This window comes from Strongylocentrotus purpuratus, unplaced genomic scaffold (genome assembly GCF_000002235.5).
Source record: "Strongylocentrotus purpuratus isolate Spur 01 unplaced genomic scaffold, Spur_5.0 spur5_scaffold_8, whole genome shotgun sequence".
Taxonomy (NCBI): Eukaryota; Metazoa; Echinodermata; class Echinoidea; order Camarodonta; family Strongylocentrotidae; genus Strongylocentrotus; species Strongylocentrotus purpuratus.
The window spans coordinates 12401215-12424440 of NW_022145614.1; the positions used below are offsets into that span (position 1 = coordinate 12401215).

Sequence of the window (23226 nt, forward strand, 5' to 3'; positions counted from 1 at the left end):
AGGTGGATATAATTATTATCCCGCATAAAACATGAAATTTTACCCGATGACCTGTGGGTGCGACACGCAAGATGAATTTTATTAGAGGAACTTGAGCCAATTATACTTTCTTTTTTTCGAGAGGAAATTAAAAACGAATTTACAGCAAAAGCAGATCACCTAAAATGGAAGATTATAGTTAAACTGATTGATTAATACATTAGCAAAATTGTAACATAGCCTTAATTTGTCTCTTTAAATGAATGTCGTTTAGATAATACTGGCTCACTTTCATTTTATTTATTTATTTATTTATTCCGTTTTATTCAAACAGAGTAGCCCCGTCAGTAATCAAAGTACTGTTTTCCAGCGAAAACATCAATACATAGCAATATAATAACAAAAAATAAGTAAATAATAAGAGAGAATAATGAACAAAGCCGTAGTAAGAATGATAATTTTCAATGAGCAATTTCAAATCGGTAAAAATTGCAAATTAGCGTAGACACTGATTATTATGAATTATCTGTTCAGATTATAAAACATTATCATATTTAGAAATTTATGTAAATATTCACGAAAGAAAGAAAGAAAGAAAGGCATATCAATCTTTAACATCACTGCTTAAAATAGAGAGAACAAGATGCATTCTTGGTCTGAGCATTTCGCGCAGAAGAGCACCATTAGCTAGAAGGCATGTTTTCAACTTTCTGTTTTAATTCTTGCAATTTTGTATCCCTTCAGTTGTTTATATATAGTTTATCCAACATACTTCTTGACATGTTGAGAAAGATACTTAGATAGGCCTATTGTAACAGGGAGAAAATGGATGTGCTGTCATTTTTTGCGAAGACTTAAAAATCCTAATCCATATTCACGAAGCAAAATAACTATTTAGGCTTACATCTTTAAAAAGTTCCAATCAATTATTAAGACGGCTTCTCCAAAAATGTGTTTTCTGCCTCAAGAGGTAAAAGCAAAGAAGGTTCATACACTTTAAACGCTAAACAAAAAACCGAAATCTCCCATAAGAGACAAACTTTAAAAGGAGGGGAAGGAGCTATAGAAGAGTATCCTGCACTATGGAAGAAAAGAAGAAAAAAAAAAGAGGGAAAATCACCCAATTATTGTTCAGGTTGGAAAAGGAAGGCCATGACTGACAACCTCCCACCGCCCCACCCCTCGTAAACTGGCTCATGGGGAAGGGGAGTTCCGCCCCATCCTCTCCTGAACATGCCAGACGAGGGCATAATAATTGAATAAAACTAACTTTGTTACACATCCTATCCCGCTTTAGCAAACAACAATAATAGGCCTACAGTAAAAGGGAAACAAACAACATCATTGTTGTCTCCTGAAAATTGAGAATCAAGACAAGGGCGGAACCCCCCCCCCCCTACCTCCACGAGACGACAGGGTGGCGTAATGAAGGGCTTACAGAAATTTCTTTCATAAAATGTCAACACTAGCATTATTGTATGATGTCAAAGATCATTATATTTAAAGGCTGTTCAATGATAGGATGAAAGTTGAAAGGTGATATCACATTTTATCACAATTCACAACTATTTATTTGTTTAAACTCAGCCTAATAGGGCCAATCGAGAACAGTTTGCATCTATTAGACACGAACAAACAAACAAAAGGAATGACTCTTTTCCTTTCGAATTAATCTCGAGTTTTACCAAGGAGCTTTATACAATGCCTTATTGTCCAACCAGGCCAACACACGACTGTTCGCGGAACTCTGAACTTCTCGAAATGGCTCGAAATCCACTTTGATTAAACTCAGGGGTACATTATTACCCCCGTAGGGGTAATGGTTTCATACCGGAAGCGCTGCTCGCTCACTGTTATTCATTCCCCATGCAATATGTACCGTTACATGCAAAATACACCCTACCATTCTCGCCAGCCGCTGCTCCGTGTGACGAACGCTCAACGGACGACGGCATCGCTCGCGTACGAAATCTATTGTTGTCTATGCGGGCACGCTCCCGTCGATCGCATGCAGACAACATCTCGATCGGTATAAATGAGTCAGTCAGCTGTCTGATGAGCAGTGAAGTTGTTTTCCGTACCATGACACGAGCTCGGAAAGGGAAAGGGATGGATTTCCTAGAACCAGATACTGGTTCCCGCATCCTCGAGAAGTTGAGGATGCAGAGAGCAGACGAGAAATACTGTGACATCGTTCTCAATGTGGAAGGAAAGGTGTTCAAAGCACACCGAAATGTTTTGGCTGCGTGTAGCCCGTACTTCGATACTATGTGCAATAGCGGGCTGGAGGAGGACAAAGTGGATACAGCCGTAGCGACGATTGAGTGTACGTCCGCTGAAGCGATGGACGAGATTTTGAACTACATGTATACAGGAAAAATCTCGATTAATGCCACCAACGTGGAGTCAATTTTGAGAGGGGCCGACCCTTTTCTGATGACTGCTTTGAAGGAATATTGCTACCAGTTCATGTGGCAAAATATGGATGCCTCAAATGTCTTGGCAGTGAGGCAGTTGTCAGATTTGTACGGCTTTGCGGATTTGTACGGAAGATCACAGCAGTTCATTCGAAATCAGTTCATGCAGGTTATTCAACATTCCATGGAAGATGTTCTCAGGCTTAGCTATGAAGATATCCTTGAACTCATTACCGATGAAAAAATCAGGGTAGAAAAGGAGGAGTGCATCTATGACATTGTCGTTCAGTGGGTCAAGTTTGACCTAGCTTTCCGCAAACCTCTCTTTCCACGTTTGTTGCCTCACGTGCGCATGCCCCATCTGGGGCGAGAGTTTCTCATGACTATTGTTGAGAAAGAGGAACTTGTTTCCGCTTTTGGTGAGTGCAGGAACATGTTGGCTGAAGCAAAGCATCAGACGGATACCACGAGACGGAGTTACTGCAGTGACAGTCCGGTACTGAAGCCACGCAAAGGACGTTTGACGGATGTTGTCGTCATGATCGGTGGTGTATCGGAGCAGGGTCCTCTGGCTGATTGCTTTGCCTACCTCATCAATGAAAACCGGTGGAGCTCACTCCCACCGCTCCCCAATGAGCTGCGATTCCATGCAACAACCATTATGAACAACTGTATGTATGTGGCCGGTGGAACAAGCAACCAGCTTACAACGAGTAAGGTGCATTGTTACGACCCCATAACCAACTGCTGGAATGAAGTGGCCTATCTACAAACTCCTCGTGAATACCTCTCTCTTGTGCCTTGTGATGGTCATCTCTATGCTCTTGGTGGTCTGCGCTGGGATCGCGTCCAGCAGAGTGTTGAACGTTACGATCCTGATGCTGACAAGTGGTGTTGCGTCTCCCAGATGCCTACGAAGCGCTACAACATGCAAGTGGTGTCTGTTGGCAACAGGTACGTCTACGCCATTGCCGGGAGAGACTCGTCACGCAGATCGACTCCTATCGTTGAACGCTACGACACGAAGACAGACGAGTGGACTTCTGTGGCACCCATCCCTACCAAAGATGGCCTCTGGGAATGTCCCGTCGTGGAAGTCTACCAAGGCCAAATATACGTCACAGACCTCTCGACCAAAGCCTACAGACTAAACGTCGAGCGCAATGCGTGGGTTGAGGCCCAGTGCAAGTTTGCACGGATACCGGAGAGAACTTGTTTCCAGTACTGTGCCATTAATCGCAATGTCTTCATCTTTGGCGGATGGGGTGAGCGATCCAACAATTCACCCATCTCCGATGCCTGTATATTCAACCAGGAGCTGGGCTTATGGAGCAACATAGCTCCGCCTCCTGCCTCGACCTTAGCCTCTGCTTGCTGCTTTCTCCAGGTGCCATATGAATTCCTCTCAGAGAATGGAACATGATAATCACATTCCATGGAAAAGATCCTTACAAAAAAGGTGAGTACAAACTGAGACTGAACAGCATTACACCTGTATATGCTCAAAGGCCATAGGCATACATGTAGATGGCACTAACGTAACATTTTATAAGTTAATGTCATTTATCTCTGACAGTTGAAAGCTTAAAATAATAGTTGCATTCATGAGGCACTTTTACCCTGAGGATATTGACTGCTGAATACTAAATTGCATGAAACATACTGTAACACAATTCATACTGTAATAAAATGATGTAAAAGTTACCAATAAATTTTTCAACAACAAAAGGTTAACAAAATAAAATTCCCAATTTTTGCCAAGTGGAGAACTATTTTGCAAATATAGAAATCACAAAACCAAAATACACTGCTCAGCAATGCATGTCAATCTCTTGACTGAAAGCAGGAATCTCCTATTTTTTAATTGTACAGTTCAGTGGTTTTGTCAATAGATGTATCTAATCTAAATTTCTGATTAATTGTGTACTTTTTGAAGATGCTGATCTTATATGATTTTGTGTACAAAATTGTATTGGTAAATTGTAATACAATACAAACATTGCTCTTTGGTTTGCAGGGCTTTATTTTTGACATTATTTATAATTTTATGGCTACATGTAGGTTGATGTGCTCTGCATTATGCTTTGTAGTCTGTTGGTGGGATGTGTATTTATCATTAAACACATGAATGAAGAACACCCCAAGACAGTGGGGATGAAAACAAACACCCCCTCATATTTTGACTGGTTAAGAAGCTAAATCGTCCATCCACATCATACCCTTTCCTAATGGGAATTAATGGGGCTTAAAACTGGGCATGAGCTTCCACCCATTATAAGATAACCACATAATCCCATAATACAGGGGTTGCTCCTAAGAGAGTAGAGACTAGGTATAATTTAAGGAGGTATAAATTTGTTCGCCAGCCCACTGACCTCTAAAAAGTTTAGAAGTCCAATTTATCCAAAAATATATATTCAAAAAAGTAATTCTAATTTGAAAAGAAACTAATCCTACCTAAAAAGGCGTAAATATTCACTTCTGAATGATAAACGCCTGTAAAACCTAAACAACAACACCAACCACTGCGGTGGGATTTAGAAAAGGCAATTAGAGTTGGCAATATACCCATCATGAATATAAAGTATATATGATTTTTGTAATTTTTATTATAGATTTTGTTTTGAGTGCCCAAATTACAGTGTAGGCCTACAAGCAATTTAGGGAAGAATCTGTGTACGTGTACATGTACATGTATGCACTTCATCTGTTTCCCCCCTCTTTCAAATATCTGCAATTACTAAATGTTCAATTCTGTGCATTGGCTTGATCTACAGTTACTGTATACTGTATACATTATATATTATGATTTTGCCTTCTACATCTTTTTTCATGTAGGCCTACAAAAGTAATTTGTATGCCCAATTAATTATAATAAAAAACAAAAATGAGCATAATGATAAGAAAGCAATATATTGATAAAGACACACAGTAAACATGTTTATAACTTGATATGGTATACCATCTTCTTATTTGACTACAGTGTTAGTAGAAATTTGGAATTCTGCATTTTATGTACATGTAGCACTTGTACAGTGAATATCAATTTGCAGACATACATGTACAGGGGCATGTTCAGCTATCTCCATCCTTTTTTGTATTGGGAGGGGGAATGCTGTTTTATAGGTATCTTATCTTGGTCAATCATAATGATTAATGAAACAAAAATAGAGAGTCCAGAAATGAGGAGTTAAAAAAAAGAATTATTCATTGACTAATGAATGGTTTTTTCCAAAAGCAACCAACATAATATTATATCAAATAAATAGAGGTCTGCCTGTGTCTGGCCACTTGTCTGTTCAGCGACTCCAAGAAGTTATTGGCTACACTAGATAGTACATATTTACAAATACTGTGTGCGCTGTCTGGACAGCCGTGAGTAATTTGTGGTAATACAGAAGTGGAGCGCATCTAAAAGATTTGACTACACATGGACTTGACAAGCATGATTGTACTCAAGCTTGTCTATCTCCCAAATAGTACATCCTCCTCCCTCCCACCTTACTCTGATGTGCTCATTTGGAAGTGCACATCATCAATATCCCCCTTCTCTCTTCCATCTCCTTTCTCTGTCTGTCTGCATATCTGCCTCTGTGCCTCTCTTTCTCTCCATATCCTTCTCTTTCCATCTCATCCTCACGTCTCTTACCACCTCCTTTTCTTCTTTCTTTCTCTCCCTTTCATATTTTTCTTAATTTCTCTCTCTCTCTTTCTCCTCTGTCTCCCTCCTCTCTATCTCTCTCTGTCTCTCTCTCTCTGTCTCTGTCTTTCTCTCTCTCTCTAATTCTGTATCTTTCTCTCTCTCTTCATATCTCCATCTTTTCCTGTCATCTCTATCTCTCCTCTACATTTTCGCTGGACCTCCTTTCTGTCTATTGCCTTCTCCTGTCTCCCTTCCCTTCACTTTTCCTCTCCCCCTCTCTCTCTCTCTCTCTCTCTCTCTCTCTCTCTCTCTCTCTCTCTCTCTTTCTTTCCCCTTGGAGCTCTACTTCTGACACCCTGTCTGTCCATCTTGGAAATTGTATTTCATTTATTTTATGTACCGGGCGAAAGGCAAACAGCCATCGTGCCTGCCGTCTTCTCCGCATCACTTTACCGAAATCAGAGCCAAAAGAAGGATAAGAATCTATCTCGTGTCCTCACGGGTATCCTTCCAACTCCTCTCATTTCTGGAGAAATCCTTTCTTTCTCCTTCACAGTTATCTCGTTGACATGCAGATCAAGTTTCAAGAGCAAATAACTGTCCAGACTTACTCACACGGTGAATCTTCCTTCCAATTCTCGTCGGGGTTTGCTATGCCAGTCTCCATTTGAGGTTCTCCTTTTCATTCTTTAGATTTCGAAAACATCCATCGCAAATTAAAAGTGTTAAGGCCAATCTTCTCCCATGGCCTTGTCATTTTTAACTTGATTCTTGAAAATAAATTGGGTCTGAGAGTCTTTGAACATCGAGAAACTCCCCGAAATAGTTTTTGAATTTCGTCTGAGAACCTGTAATGAGACTACTTCTATAGAGACATCAAGGTCTCCTAAAAGGCCAAAAGAGTGCATCTACTACTTACGAGACCATGCCCTTATGGGGTTATTTCCTGACGACAACCGCGATGACAACTTGGGCCGGAGTGTGAGAGGAAATTAAAGTGGATAATGGGGTTATGAGCTATTTGGAGATAAATGCTTGACTACAATGTTCTTCTTGGCAGCCCAAGGAATGATTGTAATGTATGTGCTGAGGACACATGGTCGGATAGCCCCCTTGATGGAAAATCTCTATTTTCTTTCTCCCCTCCCCCTCCTCCTCCTCATCTGTAAAATAATGTACAATATGTTTTCTATCAATCAAACTAAAAGGTTCATCTAAATGTTGATATTAGTGTTTGTTTTGAATTTGAAATTGAATTCAAATGTAAAGAAGCTCTGCTTTGAAAAAAAAATTTGAAAATGGATATTTTCTTTTTATTGTAATTTACCTATGATAGCTTCTTTCACAGGATTTTGTAAATGAACGTATTTTAAGATTTACACAAAATATTAAAATGAAGACGTTATAGCATTTCAGAATTTCTCGTATTACCAATCATTATGCATGCAGGAAACGAAGCATCCATAATTTTGAATTCATTTGTGAACAAATTCCATTTTCAGGTTCATTAGACAAATGGAAAGGGAATAGAAATAATGCATTAGCAAAGATCATTTTTCAAGATAAACCCAATCAGGCCTTAAGTTGGAACATCGTCTGTACCCTGCATGCTCGATGATGATCGTGTGCTGCCCCAGAAGGCATCCCTCGGAGGGTGATTTAGGTGATGGACATGCGCTCAGCAGAATGGGATTGAGGGGGAGAGGGTTTCAGACAAATGACATGAAGTAATGACACTGAGCTTGAGGCATTTGGGAAGGAGCTGGAATTGAAGGGAGCGCTTGAAGCATGAAATGAAAGAAGCAGTTGCATCTCTGTCTAGATTTGATAAGAAAATGACATTCAGCTCTGGGCTGTGCTCATACATATACACATTGTTGGGTAGATATCATGTGAATCAGGCGTTTCTGATATCCAGAAAAGAGATTGAATTGCTTCCAGTGTGTTTTGAACCCTGGATGAATAATGTTTTTGGTTCGTTTTTTAGATGAAGCAAGTTGATGGGAACATTGTTGGGTTTTGACAAGGTCTCTCTCTCCCAGCAGACAAAGGATTTTTGTTTGTCCCGTAGGGCAAAACATCTTCTATTCTATGGAGGTTGTCGTAGATGACCTGGAAAATGTATTGCGTTTGTCTCGTTCAAGCGTGGTTCAAGTAAATCAAGTCATTATAAATTGTGCCGGAGTGGAAAGATACAATGAACATATTTGCATTTTGTCCTTGATCGTTTTGTATATTCCATTTTTTGTTTCTCCTTGTTCTGTTCCAGGGACTAAAAAAACTCTTTTGTGACAACAGTAATTTCTTGAAGCTGCTTAGAGGGAGAAAGAAAACTCCAAATAGCATGCGACAGATGCTCTTTTCTTGTTGCAAAACATTTCATTTCCAGTCATCAACAATTGTCTCCAATTCAGCGAGGAGAAATGCAATTATTCACGGCAAATCGCTCATTTTTAGTCCTTGCCCCTCACTCCTCCAAGGCAAGTTGATGTGCCGTGGTGCTGCTCTTTCAGTTTCGACATCACAACTTGTTATGCTCGTTCATGCAAACATATTTTCAATTTGTAGCTCCAAAGAAATGAAATACAGTGTGAATGATTAGATTCTAAAATTACATCCTTTTATGATGGGCTTGGACATGTACGTCGAAGTGCATGTTATCCTGCATCCTACCCTCGGAAGAGTTCACACGCTGTCATTACGACCCCTCTGGTTAATCAGTAAAAATGTGTAATGGGGGCCAGGTAATACGCATCAATTCTCTTTATGAATACGACAAGTTACTTTTTGGAGGAATCATTTTCCATCTCGCTTGATGCGTTCTAGCGAACGGCAACATGAAGTGCAGCTCCCCCCAAAAAGAAAGCGAGTCTGACAAAATATGTGTCGCTGTCGCCAGGATCCCAGTGTGGAGTAAATATGGGTGATTGAAACCCAGCAGGATGCAAATGTTTGGTATGTTCAGGTTCTGTCTGGGGAAGGGTTGGAGAGGGTCTACCTCCAAAGTGTGGGTACGGTCTTCTGATCAGTCCTGTTTCCATTGTCCGAAACTTCAGATGCTTTTTACTTTAACTCTGCGATGATGGGAACGCTCCTTTGAAAACAAAATCTAGAGTTACTTTGGGAAATTGAAAGGCAAAACGAGAAGACATTTACGCTTCCTTTCATCTTTCGTGCGAGGGGGCAATTTTCATGGTTGTACTGTACGAGCCTCGGCACCTACCCGAGAGGACACTGCATTGTTGTGATATTGCGTATCACTTCTGCAATTTGATCTTTTGCCTTGGTCTTTTTGCTTTCATCTGTCATCTTTCAAAAGTGTTTTCCTCTTTTCCCTAGTACATTCTTTTGCCTTGTAAACTTGTACAAAAAGTAACTTGTAGTACGGGAATAAATGGAAAGTTGGAGACCTACATGTACAGTACATGTTCAACATACCATGCTACCAACTTTGCTTTCTTAAATTCATGGTAATATTTAATATATATTTACAGTTTATTATTCATCTTCATATTAGTTAGTTTCAACAGATCTTTCTATATTTTTTTCAAGTGCAATTGGTGATCTTTACAAAATTGGATCATGTTTCTACAGTATAGAAGTTTAGAACTTCCATTTACCATTCCGTGTCGTATGGAGTGTATTCAGCCTCACCACATTTTTAAAGGAGTTTTAAAACATGCAGAGTACACAAAATTGTGCAGAGAATTCACTCCCTGAAATAAAATAGGCAACTACATGTACATGTACACTCTGGCCCAAGTCTGGGTGTGTACATGTACTCTGTACATGTATTGTAGAGAGCGTCCCTGCTGTGTGTTTATCAACCCCAGTAAATGATGGTCATTTCATATAAACACTATGAACATGACAGACAAAGAAAGCGGACAAAATATACAGTTCCTCAGGTAGACAAAGGAACATCCCTTCACTGCTATTGTGTAAAAAGGTGAATATGCAAGTGACACCTGTTCTACACATGTTTACATAATAGCAGTGAAGGGATGTTCCTTTATCTACCGTAAGCCCCTTTCACACCGGATCTGCGTAGAGTTGCGTAGTGCTGCGTACCGACTACGCCGAAGTTAAGCTGCGTACTCATGAATAAATTGATGCTTCGGCGTAGTCCCTGCGTAGGCTTGCGTACGATCGGCGTATAGTTACGTACCCTGTGCGTAGGCACCGCGTACCTACGACGTAGGCAATTGGCGTAGGGTTACGTACGATCGCGTAGACCTGGCGTAGGGTTACGTACGCTTGCGTAGGCCTGGCGTAGGGTTGCTTACGGTTGCGTACGGTTGCTTACTGTGTGCGAAAATGCCATGTAAAAATGCAATAGACGCTTTGTAGGAGCCGCGAGTATAGCCATTGGCGCTTTATGAACATATATCATAAAAAATATGTTAAAAAGACAGTTCAATTTATTGTATAAATGAACTGTGCAGTGTACAAAGAATTGTACATGTTATTACATGTGAACATAACTTGATCTTAGTATAATAATAACATTCTGACAAACGGTGACATCCAAGGGGCAGTGGGTCTCTTTTGCATGCGTGAAATAGGGCTGAAACGCCAATTTAAGTAAAATAGTGAGTGAAGAAAATAACATTTATAAACCTGCCATAAGTGTTAATAGTAAAAAGTGGCATTTGGTACACGTTTTTGACCGTTAAATTTTCAGTTTTTTTTAGTAGGCATTAGCAACTGCTGAGGTTATTTTGAAGTAATGTTAATTTGTTCAAGATTTTATTTTCCAAAAAATGCAGACATTTTTGTGGATGTACTACATTATTGTACTATGTATCATTCCAAAGGTTAATAAATGAAGTTCATGTATTACCCTTTTGAATGATACATAGTACAATAATGTAGTACATCAACAAAGTTCAACTTTCTTTTGATGAACATTGCAAGGTCACGTGATGTGATTTGATACCTCAAAACGCCAACAAAAGAGAGCGCTTATTTTGATTTGTGAATAAATGTGGACAGAAGTCTGATATTTGTTGACCATATCCCTTTTCACTCATTTGTAAAATATCATTCCATAACAGTTTCCTGAAAGTTTGAAGACGATATCTGTTGTCCTTGGTCCGTAGCGTATTTGTGTGTGACAATGTAATGATATAAATGTTAGTCATTTATTAGATTTAAAGAAATACTTCTGACATACACACTCACTCAGTCTCACTAACAGAGTGAGACAAAATCATTTCTTTGCTCATTTCAATTAAACAAAATTATATTACAAACATACAAACAGGACCACAAACGTACACACAAGCAAACAAACCGACACAAATACATACAGATTTCCACAAAACATAATAACATTTCGCATGAGGCATCAGTTTATGAATATTATCTCTGTTTATTATATCAACAGCCTGAGATGTCAATTATCACAAATTGAATAAACCATAACAAAACAAAACATGTCAGTCTGAAATACCTTGTAGTAGTACAAACAGAATTACAAGCAAGAATGATCAATGATCAAAACCTGCCAAGTTTACATCCAGGTATATACCAAAAAATATCTATACGTTTTTAATGCTTCGTCGGACTGGCGTAGGGTAGCGTATTGTTGCGTAGGCTTGGCGTACATTTGCGTAGGCTTGGCGTACAGTTGCGTAGGCTTGGCGTACAGTTGCGTAGTAAAGTCTACGCCGAAGGTACGCGAAAAAAATTAAACATGTTTAATTTTTTGCGTTCATCTCGCGTACCCATTCGCGTCCCTCCGCGTACAGTTGCGTAGGGTTGCGTACGATCGGCGTAGGGTTGCGTACGATCGGCGTAGTCGCTACGCAACTCTACGCAACTCTACGCAACTCTACGCAAGGCCCGGTGTGAAAGCCCCTTAAGGAACTGTATATTTTGTCCGCTTTCTTTGTCAGTCATATTCATAGTGAAAGCCCTCCTGTCACACGAGTATGTATTGGCTTGACCGGCTAGCTGCCCATTAGCTTGACCGGCTAGCTGCCCATTAGCTTGACCGGCTAGATATGGCCATTAGCTTGACCAGCTAGATGCCCATTAGCTGTGACAACTGAGAGGTATTGTTCTGCTGACCCAGATAACCAGCATGTTTTTTGTAGTAATATCCCTGAGAAAAGATGCATAGTGAACGGGAACTGCATATGCAATTACATGTAAAGGCTATATTTTTTCAAACATATATACAAGGGCTCTACATGAATATGGTATACACATGTACGGATGTACCTCATTCTGTATTGCTTGAGAATAATACATACAATATTGACAATTTTTTTCTTCCTGTTTATTGTACAACATGTCTACCAGTTAAGGTATATTGAAGGTGCTCAGATATGATACAGTGTGAAACTCGCCAGGATTTAATTCCATCTCCAAAATCAGGAGGGGGGGGGGGGGGGAGTGGTAGTTTATTTGACCTGCCTCAATACCAATAAAACCTAAATAAACAGATGGGACAGCATCAAAAACATTTTACAGTTTTATAATACAGTTATTGATTTGTGTGGTCAAGCGAAGACTTGTTAATGAGAGCTATTATCGTCTGAAAGGTGAACAGAGAACAGCATTGGCTTGTAACGAGGTGACGCCTTGGAAGTAATAAGGTTCATTTGCTGATGGTGTTAAGATATTGATGACCATCGATAGAATGACCAGTTCATTGCTCTGGTCTGGTCATTCTTCCACCGGTCAGTGACCCGTTAATGTGTGAGGGAAAGGAGGGCATTGATTGCCTATTCGTATGTCTTCTCAAATTAGCGTACACTAGGATGAAGTAATATACTGCCTAGTGCCTACAGTACTGCAGATCAATTTGATTGTTGTTTTATAAATGAAATGTACATGTAGGCCTATTATACATTTGGAAACTGACCTGCTACAGTGTACATGTACAGTATGTGAACCTGAATGCTACCCATATTACCCTTACCGGTATATGTAAATCTTTTACCTATTACAGTGTACAGCCTTTATACATGCTAAATAGTTAGAGGCATGCAATAGAATCCAGCTGGAATACTTCTTTTTTATTGCAGTATGAGGAGAAATAATAATGAACTTCATCATTTTTTTTTCTTTTCACATCCTTACAAAATTGAACAAAACCAAATAATCCTGAACATTGAAAAGATTGAGATATTGAGCTGTACGTGTCACTATGTATGGATTTGTGCCATTCATGTATTTTCATAACATGCTCACAGTCTTAATTGCATTTCTGGCGCTAGCAAAATTAAAGTGAGAATTTATTTAGATACTGTACCCCCGGAGGGTATTTCAATTTATGAGGCCTGCACATTTTGATTCATCAAATTTAAATGTGATATTTGTTCATACGTGCGAAGTCTTTCAACATGTAATGTAATGTTGATTGACCGGGGATAGGATATATGGTACTGTATGTACTGTATTATGCCCTTGCAGCCAATAAGGTGGGGAGGGAGGGGGGGGGGGGTGGAATCTGTTGAAGGAATGTTGAAGGAATGACATTTTTTTCTTCTTCGTACAGTATATATATATATGTTTGTGGTGAGAGATATTTTTATCTATGTGTCATGTTAACTTCTCTCTCTCTAAATGTAAGATGGTTTGTGGAAAATTGAATTAGAACACCAATGAATAGCTACCATGAAATACAATTAGGTACTTTAATAAAGTGATAGAGACTGAAGACCCCCTTGAAAAGTGGCCTAGCTGGTTATGTTTTTGATTAGCAGATACAGAGTGGAAAATTACTAGCTTGTAAATTGTCATTAATGCGGAATGCAAAAATATGAAATATAGCAGTAATTTCCATTTTTTAATTGTGTTCATTCAGAAATGTTTCGATGATTTACATCATATTATCCTTCAGTTCCTAAAATATATTTTTAAAAGAGACATATTTTGTAGGGTCTTTAACTATGCATAAAAAGAGAACATTTTCACATACATTTAAGTATACACATGTACCATTATTTTCTGCAGGAGTGTGAGAAGATTCTTTAGTTACATTCGTACATGTATATGGAAAAACATAAAATACATGTACATGTGCATGTAATTTATGTGGTATTCTATTTCTGGGCCTGCATATTGCTCTTGTGGGGGTTACTAGAGACGCCGGTGTCAATTTCATATTTTTCTCTTGCTCCAAGAATGCAGACATTCCATGGAGATTTCTACAATGGATTTTTTTTCTCAAAAACATTCATATTCAAGAATCAAGATGCATAAGAGCAACTCCAGCTGTGCTTGTATGGATTTTATTTCCAGAGAGAATTCATGAATGTGAATTAATCCATTGAATATTTTTTGTATTACAGCAAATTTGTATATCCCATAGCTAGATGTTATAGGCATGTACATACTGTACATGCATCTTAGGCAATGATTCATGCTATTGTAAATAGCTTATGGCATTTTACTATTTTTTGTCATTACATGAGTATATGACTTCGGAATGTATGCAATATTTTATTTCACAGCCTTCGGTATGTTCAGTTTACTTTATTTGATGGATATTTTGAGGGGGTGGGGCAAGGTGGGCTGTTGTTGTTGGGGGGGGGGGAAGAGGGCTGTTGTTGTTGTTGGTGGGGGGGGGGGGGGATAGAAAGTGGGTTCTTACAGCGTAATGAGATTTGAACATTTTTTCATCAAGCTTTCAAGTGCTTTCAGAGGCACTGTTAAAGGTTACACTTGTTATGATCAACTCAAACAGTTCATAAAGTCTAGATCGAGGACCAAAAGTTGCATGAGTGCAACAATTTTATATTTATTGGAAAGCAGTATTAAAATAAAGATATGATTACTTGCAAGTTGCAATCTCACTGTAATAGAAGTTCATTTGTGACAAGAAAGAAAATAATCACTTCTGTACTTGAAATTCAGTCGACGTCCTTGCAAGCCGACCGCCCACTGAATTTAAAATGCAATGAATTTTTAACAAGTTATTGACATTGAAATTCAGTCGATGTCCTTGCAGGTCCACTGAAGAAGAGGAGAAAAAGAAAAAAGGGGAAAGAAATGAAAAAGAAAAATCTATTTAAAAATGCAATGAAGTTTTAACAAACCATTGACATTGAAAGCGAGGTGGAACACTGCGGCTGTTCTTTGATGAAGGTGTGTGTCGAACGAACGAACGAACGAACGGTAGAGTCAGAGAGAGGCCTTGTTGTTGGTGTAATTCGGTATCATTGTGTACATGTAGACAAACAACACTGGGCTTGTTCTGCAATGGAAGAGTATGGAACAACGATGATGATTCATGGTGGCATTCATACACGAAACAAAACATGTACATGTATAGTTAATCACAAGCTATTGCACACGTACAGTATTTGCTTGTTTGGACGTCATTGTTTATTGTTTTGCACATGTGTGATAATGCATAGAAATATTTCATGAATAATTTGTTAATATTGAGTCATATGTACGATTACAGCTTTTATACATTATTTTGTGTAGTACAACTACATGTACATGTATACCTCAGAACATCAATAATCCAATATTCAGTCAGCTGCGCCTATATCGTCGCTGTTTTCACGAAGTGACGGTAGTGAAAAAAATTGCATTCACTTTGCGTTACGATTTTCCTCACTACCGTCACTTCGTGAAAATAGGGACGATATACATGTAATGAAATACATGGAGTCAAGTACATATATGTACAACACTGTACTTGATGAGACACTCAAATACTGTACCATGCCATATATAAGTATTATCACAGTCAGATGATTAATTACCGATATATTTTTGTCACTTTTAGATCTTTAATGTTATCAAAATAATTTTTGAGTCTACTACATCTTCATTTTATTTGTATTTGTGTAACCAACATAATCCATGCAATCAAACTGAATTGCTGTTTTATATATTAAGGCGATAGAGAAACTCTAATCAACAGATGTAGTGCCAAACGATTTTCTTGTAAATTTGATTTGATTTGATTTGTACTCAACAGCAATACATTTCATACAAGAAGAGAAACTATTGGTTGGTTAAAAGGGCCAGATGCTAGTTGACCCTAAATTATTAAAAACTGGAGCACTGCATGTCAATGCTGAAGCTGCCTTTTTGAAACACCACTAGACTGAACTGAACCACTCAATATAGTCAATGTCACATCTATTAAAATTAGTAAATGTCACATCTAAATTAGTCATGCAATCAAACCGTACGCAGTACACCGTCATCTCATCAATATACAGCATTGTACATGCACACATCTTTAAAATTTAGTCATTTTTTCTTCTCCAAAGTCAATTGATATTTCATGGCCACTTTGCTCATCGATTAACCTAATGGATTTTAAATATTCATCCACAAATTGACCTTGATGTTGTCGTACAGTTGATGGAGGATGCTTGTTCTTTTATCGATTTGAGCGAGGATGAGCATGTTCATAACCGGTACGCCTCATTCGCCTCTGGCTCAGCATATCCACCTGCAATAAACCACAGCGAAAGGTATAGATGGGACTAGGAAAGGGGGATTTACTGAAAGCTTTAGATAGCTAAAAAAAGCTTGGGAAATCTCCAAAAGAGCAGCCTGAAAATAAATTAGAGGGAAAATCGATACAATGGAGTTCTAGAGAAAATGGAAGGGAAGGGTAATTTACAGGTACATACATTATGTAGAATGAGCATTGACTAATGAGAAAGCTTTGAAAGGGCTTTTGAAGGCTTCATAAATGCAGCATAATGTACAGGTGTACATGTATGTAAATGTATGAATGAAAAAATCAATGTACTAACTGCCCAAGAATTACTAGAAAACCCTGTATCAGCTGCAGAGAGCTCTAAAAGAGCCTGTAGGCTGTAGGAAATCTAAAAAAAGAACAGCAAATATAACATAAATATGGCTTTGGAGGGAAGGACAACTAATTCATCCTTAGTCTTAGCTGGAGAGATGTCCAAAATGCTCAGAAAATCTCACAATGTTCAATGAAAAAAGAAAAATAGAAAAGTCTACCAAGTTGGAAGTTTTATTCTTGATAATGTAGCTCTTGTTCTTTTGATCACCATGAACTTGGGAGGAAAAAGGCAAAATCAAGTCTGTTTTGTACCGGATAATTAATGACTTCTGCAGGCAAATATATTTGGAACATAATAAACCAATTAAGGTAAAGCAGGGCTTTTGACAACACAAAAGAACAGACAAAATTGCTTTACTATAGATTTGACAGAAGTTTTTGACTGATATCAAAGTTATGAGGTACGGTTATTGCCCCCAATCGGCGCCTCGCTAAGCTGTTTGCATGGATGCTATACTTAGTTGCATTCAGTCAATCCACCAACGCATATTGACAATAGATGTATAAGCCCGAAGCTGTCGGAAATATGCTTCATAAATGCCATTTTTGGAATGTCATGGAAGACGAGACTCTATGAAAGATTTGTTATAGCCTTTAGAAGCGTTTACCACCTTGTGCCAATGACCTGTAAAATGCAGAGGGGAATCAGGACAATTTTGAATGGTTTAGAAAAATGAACACCACCGAATTTGCACCTAATCCAATATGACATTTGTATCTCTCAATGTCTAAAAACAATTTAACTGATAACCTGTATATTTGTAAGTGATAAATTTGTGTACATTAATTAAAAACAAGTTACCCCCTACATCGTATCAAATTAGAAGTAAATGCACCATCTATTCATCACTGTGATATCTGTGAAAGACTATCTTGTTTTTGCACCTCGGACATGTTTAATGTCAATACTATTTAATCAGCTAGGTCTAATCCAATAATTGGTAAACGTGTTAATCTCTCAGAGTGGCAGTAATGTGCTATCGGTATTGATTACTTTACCCATGGTTTGCCATAATATTCGAGGGCATGTCGCCATTATACTCGCCTCCTTCCAGACTTACGTTGAAATGTGATTATTTGAGCTGTTAAAGTAGATCAATACTGGTATGTTCATGCTTGGGTGTATCTGCATCGGGGCATTTCATGAGCATATTTTGTTGTTGTTGCCCGAACCCCTGCCTAAAATTTTCAATTATGTGCATACCAGTATACATGTATTGATGTGTAAAATAGAAATAACATTGTTTGACCCATGTGCTATCCATTATTTTGTCTGTATCAAAATCAAAAGGGCATAACTACACCTGTATGTGTTAAAGTATGTACACTCTTTTGCCTGTTTTGGCTCTAAACAGGTGATATCGAGATGTACCCTTTTTGCTTTTATGATGGCAATAATCATGGTATGGAATGTTGTATTGTTAACTCCATGGAAAATAGATGGATAAGAGTTGGGAATAAAAATTCATTAGCTTTCACAATTCCAAGAAATCAAATTGATTTTCTCCCGGGGGGGGGGGGGGGGGGCCTTGATTGGATTACATGAGAGTAATGCATGTCATAACCATTTCTCATTCTAATTTGAAACTTCCAAAATTAATCTTGGCAATCTGTCCACCCCTGTAGGCATGCTTCTAGAAGCTGAAGTGAAGGAAAAACAATAATAAGATGGTGGAGGGGGGAGGGGTGGGGGTGGTGGAGTCACTCTGAAAACATGAATGAGTCAAGAGCCAAGGCAAGGCCACCACCAGTAGCACAGGGGCGAGACGATTAACCCCTTGAGGGTAGTGGTCCCAAACCATGCATGGCGCAACTCACAGCATGATCGCTGGAGAGGTCATTGACTTGGTTACATGCTCTCTAGCTGCTGATTCCATGTGGAGGGAGGGTGCATTTCCATGGCCAGAGTATATATCAGCATTGCTAAATGTATTACTGTTCCTGACTGGTAGGGGACGTTCCCATTGTTGGATAAGGGTTATCATCATGTTTCTCACACCATTGCAAGTTAGCATTGGCATCTTCTGCTGCTTTCAATGTGTTAAAACTTGGAAACATTCTCACAGCCAGAATACATATATGTACATGTAGTTGAGTCATAGTGTCAGTATGATGATAGAACATTTCTCTGAATTGATTGCGGATGATTAAAAGAATGAGTCGATCGATCAAATCTGATGTTATGCTCGTGTAATGTTACGTTGCCAACCTCAGTGATTTATGATGGACATTTATGATGAAAGAATACTGAATAGACAATGTGGCATCTCTTCTAAGTGGTACATTTTACATGTATTCATGTGTAGGGAATGTTTCCATGGCCAGATTGTGTGGTCCTAGTTTTATTATCATGGAATGGACTTTTCATTGGCATTGCTTTGTGGTGCACACACAAACAAAGTAGTATGCAGTTTCTTTGACATTTCTATGGCCAAGCTCTCCATGAAGGCAACTACAGTACATGTAGGCCTATTGCAACATATGGCAACATTTTGTGAATTCTTTTGAAAAATCCAGATGTGCCACATTTTCTTACGTTTCGCTCAACTTTTCATACATGTATGCAGATGTCTTAATGAACAAATTTCTAGAAAACAGATGTTCTCCAATACATGCATCTATAGAGAGTATAGGCCGACCTTGCGGTGCATTACATGAGTAAATTTACAGAAGCACCATGGCATTGACGGCGACCTATATATGCGTATCACTCTCTCTCAGTAGGCCTGTCTTCATCAGCTCGAGATTGCCAAATATCCCGCTATTTGGACTATCCTGATCGCAAATTATCCAGTTAATTTGCGTCTTCATCAGTCCAAAGTTGCAATTAGCGGGATATTTGGTCGAGATAATAATCTCAAGATATCTTGGGCTAGTTTGCAAAATATCCCGCTATTTGTCCGGTGCGTCTTCACCAGCCAGAAGACTCGCACTATGCGCGAACGCTGAGCAAAAGATCTCGGCTAATTTCTCGAGCTCGAGTTGATGAAGACGCGATTTGTAACTTCAGGAATATTTCCCAAATCAGAAATAGCAGGCTATTTGGGAATCTCGAGATGATGAAGACCGGCCTTCTGAGTAACAGCAGTTCTTCCAAAGTCAGAATTCAAGGAAACCCCCAATGAATATGGCAGCCCGAAATGAATCAATACCAAGCCGACAGAGGCCTGACATCGTCGACTTCGATATCAATGCCAGGGAAATCTACATGTAAACGTATATTGGAGTATGTGTTGCGGTGGTTGGCAGTTCACAAACAAGCCTTTCCATTAAGCGTGGAAAGTATTGCGCTGCTTGCTTTGACGACTTTCTGCCTTGGCTTGGCGACTCTCTTTTTCATTTTTCCTTGACAACTGCATGCACATTTCGTCTCGTTTAGGTCACAAATCAAAGAGACTTCGCTCTGTCACGAAATGGTACATTTAATGGTACTCTAAGCAAATATGTATGGTAATGACTATTGATTGAAAGCTAGAGAAAAGAAAAAGCAATATCTAGACAGTAGCCAAATATATCTGCACAGATATAAATTGTTTGTACAGGTTAAAAGGTTGGTGTGTCAATTTCAGGCAGGCCGTTCAAGTCCTTTTTGGACATTGAATAATAAGAATTAAAGTCAACATTAACTCAAGGAACTAAGCCAACATGTCAATGTCACAAGCTCATGTGTCTTAAAGTTTTGAACTTTTCAAAAGACTTTACTTTCATCCTACCAAGGTCTGCTTACAGCTATCTTCCATGTACATAATCATATGTATGATTGTGTACCAAGAATGTAGAAAGAAAATCATTCAATATTTTGACTTTGAATATAGATTAATTCCTCTTCAAAGATCATGTGACGAAGTATCGTCTCTTCCAAAGTTTTATTTCAGATCAAATCTTCTGGTTGGAGCAAAAAGGGCACAAACTCCTATAACTGTGCACAGGCCTAATGCCCTTCTGTCTCCAAACAGACAATTCAATACCTCAATGCTATACTGTCGGATCCAAGAATGCCCTTCTCGGCATCTTCGGTCCTCCCTCACAAAAATCAATCTTGTCATATATGTCACTATCTACGTAATCTCATCAAATCTGCTCGATATATGCCTCTCAGAGTCCGGGCTCGTCACGTACAGTAGGTCAATCAATACATTGGGCATTTCAACTGTACTCGATACACGTACGTAGAAGCGTGATGGTTGCTGTATTTGTGGTCTGTGGCGGAAGATTTGACCAATTCATTTTGTTCTATTTTCTTTACTTTAGGAACTGTACCACAATATTACATATTGTATTCCAAATCAATATAAGCCAAGGCATAAGCAAACAAGAAATAGCCATCTCCATTGGTTGGATATGTACTCGAATCAATATTCAGCATGCAATATATCAAAAAGTTTGTCTGTTAGGCCGCAAGATCTGCACAGGCGATATTTGGATATGGTCAAAACAAAAGGCCAGTCTGCAGCCTGTTTATACACCAGAGCTATAAATACATGTAGAAGTTTGTTTTGTATTTTGTATGGGTCCGAGGAGGTTTCTTTTGTTTATTCATATTACAGGATGATGCTTATCAAATGATTTCCTGAATTATTTAAATCATCAGAATTTAATCTTTCCTTATTTAATTTGATGATCGAAGACTGTTGATTCCAGAAGGAAATGGAGGTTTTATTTTTTGCAAATTCTTTACAATCAACCTCTTAATTACTTAATGTAGGCTTTTTTGAATGAGTTCAAAGTTAGAAGATGATCTGACCTCTTTTCTTTCTTTCTTTTCTATAAACTAAAATATAAGTCTTTGTTTGCCTTGCTCCATCTTTGTACTTCTGGAAGAAAAAAGTAAACCCCGATTGTTTGCGAGTGCATGACTTGTCAAATGCCGAAGAAAGTTGATTGAATGCTCCAGTATCAAATTATGAATTTCCAAAAACACACATAACTACTCAATTAAACTTGCCTTTCATGGATCACCAAATTCATCATGATCAAAAGGTGGAGAGAAAGGTAGAGAGAGGGAGAGAGGAGAAAGAAAGAGAGAGAGAGAGAGAGAGTGAGTAACAGTGACTGGAAAATCAAAGCATTCCAAACTTTGGAGGGAATTTTGCATCGCACCCTTACAGTAGATGACTGGACTTTTCTTTGTACCTGTCAGGATACCATAGGCCATTGGCCCTGAATCGGCATACCTTGGGCATGAATCATTTTACAGTGAGCAATTTTCGATAAACGGGCGATAGGTGGTGAACAAGAGTATCGGGTAAACAAGCAATCCAGAGACTTGTAAACAAGCCAAATAACACCGGTACTGAATAGAATGAGGAATGTCACACCACCCACATACATAAACCAGTGGGTTGCCCCTCATGCAGCTGAGTACCGGTATAAGGCTTTAATCCCACAAGCGCCATTCAGAAGCGGAAGTTTTCTCTTGATTCGATGATGCGCTTAGGATCTTCTGCTAGCCACCGGGATTTGAAATGGTCCCAAAGAATGACGGGCATTCAAGTGTAGTCTTCCTGGCTCTAGACGCCATCTGTGGTCACTGGTCAACATACGCTGTACATTAGTATGAGCATGGACCAACATGTAAACAAATGTATGTGTACATGAATAGGTTCTTGGTTCACATGAAGCGGAAACTAGATTGCTGTGGGCCTTCCACGTGTTAGGCATAAGCCTACACTTAAAAGTGTAAATGACTAATCTGACTCCAAAGATATGAATGAACATGTCATATCTTGACATCAAATTCCAAATGTATATTAAAATATATAAGCCTATAAGATACATGCCTAAGCATCATGTTGCTCTGTATGTTATCATTTAAAGGGATGCTGGAATTGCTGGTGTTATCAATCACACACACACAAGTATTCACTGTGCAAGAAGTCTTTTCTTATGCAGCCAGTAAGTTAAATAACTAATACACCCAATTATTGATAGACTTTGAACACTTGTAAAGGCAAAATGTTAAGAATTTTTAGAGAAGCATGTTTCCACTCATTTTTGTTCTCACTCTGTATTTGTAAAAAGTCTGTAATACTGTTTTCACACTGGCAATATTTTGCTTAACCCCGTACTATAGGTGAGGTTAAGGGGGGGTCTTAGCCCCACCTATAGTACGGGGTTAAGCCTATTCCATTTTCTGTTCAGACTGGTTTTTACCAAAGTGGGCTAAAGTTGGCTAACCCCACCTATAGTACGGGGTTAACTAACCCTGCAAAATAGCAGGGCTAACTCCGCAATTGTGGTGCTAACTCCTGCTAACCCCGCAATTGCGGTGCTAAGCAAATGAATGAGAACAGAAACGAAAAATAGTCCGGTACTACGCAATGGAGCGTATCGCAGCTGGCCAGATGCGAAGTATGTCCAATCATAACATACACGATATCCAGGGT

At 38.8% G+C, this 23226-nt stretch overlaps 1 protein-coding gene across 1 annotated transcript in view; it reads left to right on the forward strand.

Moving 5' to 3' along the window:
- The first annotated feature begins 1794 nt into the window (after window positions 1-1794).
- Window positions 1795-23226, forward strand: part of LOC753746 (kelch-like protein diablo) — a 52022-nt gene continuing 30590 nt past the window's right edge. Inside the window, exon 1 of the mRNA XM_030975343.1 lies at window positions 1795-3855. Coding sequence (XP_030831203.1) covers window positions 1846-3819 — 1974 coding nt within the window. The 5' untranslated portion in view covers window positions 1795-1845 and the 3' untranslated portion in view covers window positions 3820-3855. The remainder of the gene's footprint in view (window positions 3856-23226) is intronic.